Source organism: Chanos chanos, chromosome 11, assembly GCF_902362185.1.
Source record: "Chanos chanos chromosome 11, fChaCha1.1, whole genome shotgun sequence".
NCBI classification, from domain to species: Eukaryota; Metazoa; Chordata; class Actinopteri; order Gonorynchiformes; family Chanidae; genus Chanos; species Chanos chanos.
In genome coordinates this window covers 14,610,541-14,620,318 of record NC_044505.1, presented here as the reverse complement: position 1 = coordinate 14,620,318, position 9,778 = coordinate 14,610,541, and the positions used below count along the sequence as shown (strand labels likewise).

The 9,778-nt window shown below is 43.7% G+C and overlaps 1 protein-coding gene across 2 annotated transcripts; it reads right to left on the bottom strand.

The window, feature by feature from the left end:
* Positions 1 to 282: 282 nt before the first annotated feature.
* Positions 283 to 7,917, bottom strand: LOC115823877 (high-affinity choline transporter 1). Of its 2 annotated transcripts, none has more exons than XM_030787905.1 (9): positions 7,784 to 7,917; positions 7,350 to 7,628; positions 6,924 to 7,037; positions 6,452 to 6,607; positions 5,309 to 5,457; positions 4,598 to 4,741; positions 3,989 to 4,142; positions 2,493 to 2,710; positions 283 to 1,010 (listed from the first exon to the last, which is right to left on the bottom strand). In XM_030787905.1, the coding sequence occupies exons 2-9, from the start codon at positions 7,531 to 7,533 to the stop codon at positions 324 to 326; spliced, it is 1,806 nt and encodes a 601-aa protein (XP_030643765.1). In that variant the 5' UTR covers positions 7,534 to 7,628; positions 7,784 to 7,917; the 3' UTR covers positions 283 to 323. The 2 variants fall into 2 exon arrangements, with proteins under 2 accessions (XP_030643765.1, XP_030643766.1); XM_030787906.1 differs by having other exon boundaries at positions 7,831 to 7,909.
* Positions 7,918 to 9,778: the final 1,861 nt, after the last annotated feature.

Below are 9,778 nucleotides of genomic sequence, written 5' to 3'. Positions count from 1 at the left end.
GGGTGACAAAGGGACAAGAAATGTTTTATTTTGCACTCAGCTAAATCAATAGCTGGTCGTACTTTTCTATCAATCTGTAGATGGCTGTTAGGGAGGAATAATTTTTTTCACCTTGAACTGAAACAGCCTAGTCTAGGAAATTAAGATAATGTAATCAATTGACAATGAGGCTTTAAGACATACACCTTTTATCTTGTGTTTTGATTTTCCAGACCAGTAGTTACTTTCCTGACAAAAATTAGAATGTCATCTCCCTCAGTCAATAATAGTTCTCTCAGACTTTTTGTTTGTTTGTTTGTTTGTTTTTTCAGTCAATCTGGGACCTAAAGTCTTGTGCCTATCAGTTGTTGTGAAACCAGGTGCTGCTCGTCAAGTTCCCCTTCAACCTGTGGCTCTGAGGAGACGCTGGCGACGTTTGGTGATGTGCGCTGCTTTTCGCCGTCCAAACTCTCGTTTGTGTCTCGCGGCGACATCTCCACTTCTTCACCGTCCGTTACTGGCTGTGGAGAACCTTCTGACTTTGGCGATGTTGTTAGCGTACGTTCGATGGTGCGTGATGACGTCGCCGCTTTCCTGTTTACCTCGAAAACGTCCCAGCTCTTCGGGAGCAGACCCCATCCGAAGAATTTGATGAAAAGAAAGGAGAACACAGGAATGCTGCATAACGAGAAAAGCATAGCCACCGTGCGGACGGGAAAACGTTGAACGTAAACGCCGTCTACCAGTCCGGAACCTGGAAAATGGATGAGAGGTGGCATACCAAGCAGTGGTTCCCCGCTCAGTATCCGTATCAACGCCCCCAGCACGTACCCTGCGACCGCCCCGTAACCATTGGAGATGGGGAAGAAGAGGACAGCGACCAACTGGGGGAAGATGACCGTGTAAGACATGTCTGCTCCTAAAACCCAAAAAGCTAGCACGCTCTTATCCAAAAACGTTAAACCTGTCCCTGCTAAACCAACGACCACAACAGTGATTCTGATAACCCACAGCATCTCTCTGTCTGAGGCCTGGAAGAGAGAGAGACAGAGAGAGAGAGAGAGAGAGAGAGAGCATAATTATTAAAATTTTACCATCAAATATCTATGTATCACTCCTACTCAACAAATTAAAAAACGTCCTGTGAAAATGAAGTACACTGTTTATGAATGTATCATTAAACACTTAAATGATTAATACACATCATAAGATTGGTTGAGAGGAGAGAGTGAGAGAGCTGGCATGGAGTTTTTGGTAGCGTGGTCTAGTTGAGTTAGTTCAGCTACCCTTTCCATAGGGAATTCCATCTCTAGATTTAGCTTATCCTAAGGACATAGATGCAGTGGGCAACGGGAGGAGCATCACATACATCTCTTTGGCTTCCTGACCTTCCCTTAATCTCCATTTTACATAACCTACAATGACCTGCCTAATGCTGTCAGGTACACACACATGCACACACGCACGCAAACACACACTCACAGGCACACGAAACACATGTATGTGTGTGAGTAACTAATCGACTGACTTAAGCATATTTATAGTCTTTTAGCAAATTATGCTGTCTATGACTTTGAGAGACTAAGAGGTTATGATCAGTCACATAAGGATACGGCTCCAGCTCTCTAAGAATAGCGCGTATCGACAGTTCATAAACAGAGACGTAACTCTTTTAAAGACCAGCGCAAAAATAATTTGACCTCATCCTACCTCGCAGTTATCGTAACGTAGCTACAGTTCGACATTTACGTTTCTTTAGCCCAGACTGTAATCTCGTGTCTTAACCTATGTCAGCGCCTGCTGACCTTTCAACTCCGACACTGTAACGCTGTTCCGTCTACACACACACGCGCGCGCGCGCGCATATCAAAACACTCACGCTTTAGTGTGCTCCCTGAGTTAATATTTTGAATTCCACACAACTCTGTTAAGCGCACAGACGTGATAGGTGTCTAAATATCGCCTAGGCGCTCTGATGTGTCACTGACAAACAAACTACTAAACTGAGTGTATCACATATCGTATATATATGTCAGCATGCACACACACATACACACACACAGACGCACATGCACGCACACACACACACACACATACACACACACACATACACACACACACACACACACACACACACACACACATACACACACACACACAGACATACACACACACACACACACACACACACACACACACACACACACATACACACACACAGACACACACACACACACACACATACACACATACACACATACACACACACACATGTATGAGATATCTGCTTGGTCAGTATCAACATGGGGACGCTACAGGACCATTGTTTAGAGACTGGCACAACATGTGTCGGTGGTTATTAGGGCAAAAGGCAGGTCCAGCATGACACTGAACAGAGGTTTCTTTTTTTCTGGCCACTCAATACACACACACACTAGATAGATAGATAGATAGATGGATAGATAGATATGGGATATGGTGCTGTTTTACACTGGCTTTAGAGTAGGACTTACCCCCTGCCGGATGATTTTCTTATAGATATTGGAGGAGAACATGGATGTGGAGGAGATGAGGGCGGAGTCAGTGGAGGACATGACGGCTGCAGCGATAGCTCCGATCCCGACGATGGAGATGAAGTTGGGGGTGAGGTACTGTAGAGTTATGGGAAGGATCGCACTGGTGTCCCCACGCTCGTATGGAGAGGGCAAACCATACCCTGTTAGATTCCAGTCTATAGATACACACACACACACAAACATATACATGTACACACACATACACACACACACAAACATACACATATACACATACATGCACACACACACACACACAAGCATGCACATACACACATACACAACCACACACATACACACATACATAAACACACACACACAGCTATGTTTGTTTGTATATCTTAGTGGGGGCTCTCATTGAGTGTCTGTATATGTAAACATTACTAAACTAACCTTGACCTTAAGCAAAACACTAAAAAATGCTCTGCAGCCTCTTGTTTAAATGATAATAACAACAGCACAGGTTACTGCTTCATTCAGATCTCCAAATGTCTCCACAATCGCAATACTTGTCAGATATTTATATCCTCGTGGGAACATTTGGTCCATACAGCACCACAAAAACAAGGTACACTGACTCACACACACACACACACACACACACACATAGACACACACACACGCACACACACTGACCTTGAGTTATCTGAGCTGCTATGAACCTGGACAGTTTTTGGAGGGGTTTTTTTTTTCAACTCAAATCCCCCTTTTTAAGTCAAATCCCACACCCCCCGGACTCATGCCAACCTATTAACCCCCCCGGTTGGACTCATACCAACGCCTTAACCCCCTGCACTGGACTCATGCCAACCCCTTAACCCCCTGCACTGGACTCATGCCAACGCCTTAACCCCCTGCATTGGACTCATGCCAACCCCTTATCTCCCCCCCCCATCCTCCCCCCCCCGAGTCATGCCAACCCCTTAACCCCCTGCACTGGATTTACACCAACACCCCCCTACACCTAAACCTACACCTACACAGACACTTTTACAATAGGTATGAGGAGATCCTTCCATAGCTGCCAGTGTTTAACACATGGATACTATGCCTGGTTGATCTAAGTACATATCCAGGTCGCACTCTCTGTGTGTTTGCACAGATCCATACTGTTTACATACTGTTTTACAGTGTTACACTATATTTGTATTCCCCAGTTTGATAGTTCTGTTAGTATCGTGTTTTTCTATACTTTTAGCATAGTCCTTTATTTTAACAACGTGTTTTTTCTGTCTAACCGAATGTGCTGCTGTCTGTCTGTGTTGCAGCATATGGTCCGTGGAGGACGTTGTTTCGTCTCTGCTGCGCGCTGTACTGTATATGGCCGGGATAAGGCTCTGCTTGACTTGATTTGTCCTGAGTTCACACACTGGGTTAACTCTGAGTCGGCTCCCCCTGCTGTACAGAATCAGTCAGTGCACCTTTTTTATTCTTACCAGTGGAAGCAGCAACCGCTCCAACCAATATGGGGGGCACCCCTAAAATCAAAATGACCACCCCTGCCGCAAAACACGTGACTTGGGCTTTCGCCACAGACGACGCTGAAAGGGTCCTTTGGTGGAAACACTGGAAGGAGAGACACCCAAGACCCTGCCCGAATGAAAACAGAAATTTTACATTAAAAGGACACCCGTTGTTCGACATAACAGGCTATCTGGGTTGGAAAACATGACGTCGCGGGTTAATATTCTTAGAAGAATATGAAAAAGACAAGCTAAAAAAAACAACAACAACAACAACAACAGCAAACAACAACAACAACAAAAAAACCCAAATAAAATAAATAAGCAAGAAATATCTGTCAAAGAAAAAACGTCCCACTTATACTGAAAAACAGCTGTTGCTCTGAGTTCTCTTATCTAATCAAAAACTCAAATACAAACTCATATGACATATGTTTCCAAAAAAAAAAAAAAATGAAAACATTTGATTCGTTTTAAAGCGGTAAAATTACAGAGACAAAACGTAGCCCAAATCGTTGCTTCAGTTTTTCATCAAAGGGTGAAAACACCTCCGATTAGCTCTTATCAACCAGCTGAACTCACCAGAACTAAAAAATCATCCAGCCACCTCCACACATCCTCCACCTCCAGGACACCAACCCAAGGGGGCTGGTGGGTGTGGTTAAATGATGTCACTGTGATGTCACTTGGGATGGGGCTCAGCAAGAGGAAGGGCACGCAAAGCCACTGGAATAAGAAAATACAATAAACACAGAAACATTTAGGACTGTTGTTTTTTTGTCATATCACACAACATGAGAAATTTCCTCTGAGTAGGACCTTACTCTTCATTTTTAATAACATAAGCAACCACGGGGTAACTGGCGAGAAATATAAATTGTTAAGGGCTTTAATAGACAGTACTGCACACTGGTCACTCATAAGTCCATACTCACACTCACAGAAAATAAGTATTAAAAGGACTACGTGTTGGTTATGGGGCTAACTTAGTAAATGTTTGGTTGTCAGCGTAACTTAACGTAACACAGCATTGGATCAACATGTTTGAAACTGGATTATGGTCGGATAGCGAACGGACTCAAGCAATTAAATGACTATTGTAAGATACTGAATACGTAGCTATGACATAAATTCACAATTCTTAACGAGGGCCGACTTGGTTTCGACGTTGGCGTCGGGGGAAGGTGCGTCAGATTGTAAATACGGCTCTGCGTACACCCCCTTTTCTACCGTCCGTGCGCACGTGAAAGAGGCCTAAAAAAAAGACGCAAAAGGACCGAAACTCCAACTGACCAAACTGACAAATATGAGCAGGAGCTGAATGACGTCTGTGTAGGCCACGGAGAAAAGCCCTCCGAGAAGGGTGTACACGATGGCCACGGCCGCCGAGATGACGATGGAGTAGAAATACTGCAAGTCCAGGATCACGCTCACGGTGGAACCTGGGAATCACAACCAATCACATCTGAACATCAGCGATTCCTTGTTTGGCGACTCTTCGCTCCAACTGGAAGCTGTTAACCTTTTAAGGAATGCCTTGATAATATATGATGTGTATTGTGTTGTGACGCTTCGTAAAAACACACGTGTTAACAAGCCGACACAAGTCCATGTGAAGCTTAAGGGTAGTGGTTTAAGTATTGTACATAGGAAAACTGACTGGTGCTGTGCAGGTTACACATTAGCTTGTGTGTGTGTGTGTGTGTGTGTGTGTGTGTGTTGGTGTGTATGTGTGACAGAGAGAGAGAGAGAGAGAGACACCCAAAGTCATAGGTATTTTCCTGTCATTTCACAGCAAACTGCTGCAAAGTGCCTACAGTAAAACAAGTCCCTAACACGTTCCTGAGTGCAGAACATAGTTGTAATGAGATTAGAGTTATAAATCTTGTACTTTATGATCTTAACTATTTTTGGGATGCAGCCCAGTTGTGGGGAAGGCACCGATCCTGGCTTACGCAGGCTCAATTCCTAAAAGGTTCGGATTGTTCTCTGTGTAACTAAATCGAGTTATTTTTAATGCAACGCTAAACTCGTGATGACAGGTTAATGGTCATGAGTAGTAAAAGTAAAACAAACAAAAAAAAAAAAAAAAGAAAAAGAAAACAAGGAAATGAGTGGTAGTGTGAACGAGGCTACAGAGGCAATGTCGCTTTCTTGCCTTAGCAAACACATCAAAGCTATGGAACAACTGACTGTGCGTGATTTTGCTCTCTTCATTACCATGTCATTAAATCCATGTCGTTTTAGCCTGTTTCCGTGTTTAGTCCATGTTGTTTTGTTTGTTTCTTTCTTTTATTGTTTATGTTGGAAGTTAGGTGATTTTGTGTGTGTGTGCGTGTGTGTGTGTGCGCGCGTGTGTGTGTGTTTGTGCGTGTGTGTGTGTGAGCATGTGTGTGTGTGTGTGCGAGCATGTGTGTGTGTGTGTGTTTGTTTTACCTAGACTAATGAGCGTGCAGGCTACCCAAAGGATATCACCAATGATAGCAGGGATAAGGATGAGGGTGCTCAGGACTCGTCCGTATTTCTCCTGAAACGGGTCTATCATCGTGACGTACCGCCTCTCCCTCATGGGCTTGGCAAACACAAGCCCCCCTAAGACAAAGGGCAGGTTTAAATATCAGGGTCGATACCATATGCATTCTTTTTTCTTTATTACACCAGAGAGTTTTACTGCCAAAGAACAACGCTAAGGATACGCGCGTGAGAGAGAGCCTTGCACAACCAAGACACATTTTTGCAAGAAAGAGATGGGTAGAACTTTTTTTTTTTTTTTGAATTTACAGTGAAATTTAGTGAAATAAAGTGCATTTTTTTCCAAGGCACGGTTGTGTTCACGGTTGTGTATTTTATATGTTTCGAGTGCGATGTGAATATTGAGTGAGCTGGAGTTGATGTAAGATGTTCTTACCAAGTACAAAGGACAGGGAATACTGCAGGGGCATCAGAGCCCAAATCAGACCCATTTTTGGGTTATACACTGCCTCTGAAATGCCCAGGATAAAACCTCCACCCACCCAGGTAGCTATAACACACACACACACACACACACACACACATACAAAGAGAGCGAGAGCGAGAGAGAGAAACTCTGGTTGAGATAAAGCTAGTTTTCATTGTGTTTTCTGACACTGGAATCGTGAAAGACACTCGTAATGAATAAACTGCAGAATATCTATTTTACAAATCTGAAGAAAACGCCTTAAAAAAATGCATCTGTTTTTGCATCGCACCTGACCCATGACTCCTGTATGTGGCTTTTCTCAGAAACGCACGCGCGCACTCACGCACGCACACACCCCTCAACATGCCGACAAACCAAACCCGCTAGACTCACCCGTCATGGTGAAAATTCCCACCAGCAGATTGATACTCCGGCCTCCTAAGAGAGTTATTTCTGTCTTATCTCCCGTCGTTTTCCTCTCCTCCCTCTTGGATTTTCTGGCGGCCCATATCCCGGTCAGAAGGACCAGCGCGTAAAACACCAGCATTACGATCAAACCGGGGACGTTGAGAGCCATGGCACGAAACTCCGACCAGAACTCCGACCAAAACTGCACCCTTGGCTTTGGAATATTCCTTCGGTGGGACTGCAGGTCAAAACCTGGTGCACAACCTGAGGGGGAGAGAGTTCAGAGACCAAACTGGTATTTGCTGGTCACAGCAAAAAAGAACAACTGTAAACAAGTCCAGTGTGAAAACTAAACTGTTGTCCCCCTTCTTTTCTTGACCTCTTTTTTTTCCCCTCCTTATATATGAATATGCACACACATGCATGAAACAGGTGGTATGGGAAGTGCACGGCTGACTCAACGCACGGTGCTCAGAGGTGAAATGAATGAAAGTAATCCCAACAGTGCCGAACGCAGTTTTTATCCGTGGAAGTAAATTTGTCCTCTTATCGAAAGGGGTCGGCTTTTCAGAATGAAATATTTAGGTGTTTGGATGAGGTTATGTAAAGAGGAGGACTGTTACCTCTCCCGGGAATAGTCTGTCAATGTTTAATCTCGTGTCCAGTGGAAAAACCCCAGGCTACTATAAACAAAAGTTCTATACCCTCCGTATCTTCTTTGATATTGCCGTATCCCTGAAAATACGAATCGGAAAGAAAAAAAAAAAGAAGTCGGGTTGGTCTTAAGCAGTTCTGCTTTCCTGCCTTTGATCTGATCCATGCAAAACTGCAGCATGATTAAAGAGGGGGGGCCTGGGAATAATTTGGGGGATAGACGTTTGTTGAACAGCTCACACACACTGGAGAAGGAACAAGTTAAACCTGAGATTCAGCTGAACAGAGCGTAGTACAAACTAACCTGAGTCAACAAACTCAGTGAGCAAGAGACTGCATCGGTCCCCAGTAAAGTTTATACATAATGACCAATGCATTAAAGGTACATATGACAAAACATTTATCTTCTATGCCCCGCGTGATGCTCATAACAACACATTGGCACATTCCGAGTTAACATGTCTCATATTTTCTGCCACATCTTTGAGAGCAGTGCAGTATCATTGCACGTTCTTTACTGCTAAACTGCCCTAAGTGCTCAAATGCACAGCGAGTGTGTGTGTGTGTGTGTGGAGAGGGAGTGTCTTTTGTCATTTATAATAGCCACTGTCTTTCTGTGTACAGCTGTATCTTAAAGGACCTCCGGTATCTTTCGCTGACAGTTTACTGTTTTCTCAGCTGTTTTAACTCCCCTGGCCAGTTTAGCTTTCCTTGTTATTGTCACGTTTTTTTGTACCAGACTGAAGAAGAAAGAAAGACGCTTTCAATCAGGCTTACATACACATTTTCCCAAACCCCCTCAGTTTCTCATTTAAAAAAAAACACCCACTCTTTGACTGTCTCTCTTATGCATGAAATCAGTAGTGTCTGTGAAGCTCATTTGGTCCTCTAAGTATGTTCATAGATATTTAAAACAGTTCACTGTTTCCATGAAGGTTGGTGTGGCAGTAGGTCTGCTTGGTTTAACATAAGTTTCTTTGTTTTGTCAACACTAATTAGCAGGGAACTGGTTTTAAGCACTATTTTTAAGCTTGGAAACCTGGGAATAGTGGTCCAAAAAAGCGTCATCATTGTAGAGCAGACCAACCAAGCCTATAACATCGGTGTATTTAAATAGCTTAACAGTACTGTCCTGCAGTATCTCATGGCTGATGTAAACAGAAAATGAAAAATGTAATAAAATGCAGCCCTCAGATGTCTCTCTGTTTAAAACAACTTTATGAGACAGTATTTCATTTACACAGAATTTTTGTGGACAGTCGGTTAAAGAGTTTCTGACCCAGTGCACGGGGCCGCCAATCACCCCAGAACTCCAGAGGCCGTTGATGGGCTACATGTATCTGCACTGTATCAAACCAAGCTAAAACCAATCAATACTGTCCATGCATAGGCCTACGCCTGTTGTATATGGCTTAGCAATCATGCTGATCATAGTAAGAGATACATCCAAAGTCCCCTTGTGTGCCTTGTAAACAAGTTACAGAGGATACAGTTGTTTGTATTGTGGGATGTTTCCTAGCAACCGCCAACATGCACTTTGCCAGTCAAGATGTTATAGCTACAGGGGGGAAAAGTTGTATTATGCTGGGTTCACTGGCACAGGGGTCATCTCACCTGTACAACCAGCAGTGTCAAATCCTCCATAATACGGACTGAATGACAACCGTCTACCGTCACTGTGTTGAGTCCCACCCGATGTTTGTTTCAGTTTAAGTTTAATCCCTTTACTAGTGCCACAATGGGGGAAATTTGACCTCTGC

Excerpts from the sequence above, each read along its gene's own strand:
- LOC115823877 (XM_030787905.1), bottom strand. The coding sequence starts at position 7,533 with ATGGCTCTCAACGTCCCCGGTTTGATCGTAATGCTGGTGTTTTACGCG. Across the intron at positions 6,608-6,923 it reads TTCCCTGTCCTTTGTACTTG|GGGGGCTTGTGTTTGCCAAG; the intron begins GTAAGAACATCT and ends CCTTTGTCTTAG. Across the intron at positions 4,742-5,308 it reads TGCTCATATTTGTCAGTTTG|TGGCTTTGCGTGCCCTTCCT; the intron begins GTCAGTTGGAGT and ends TTCTTATTCCAG.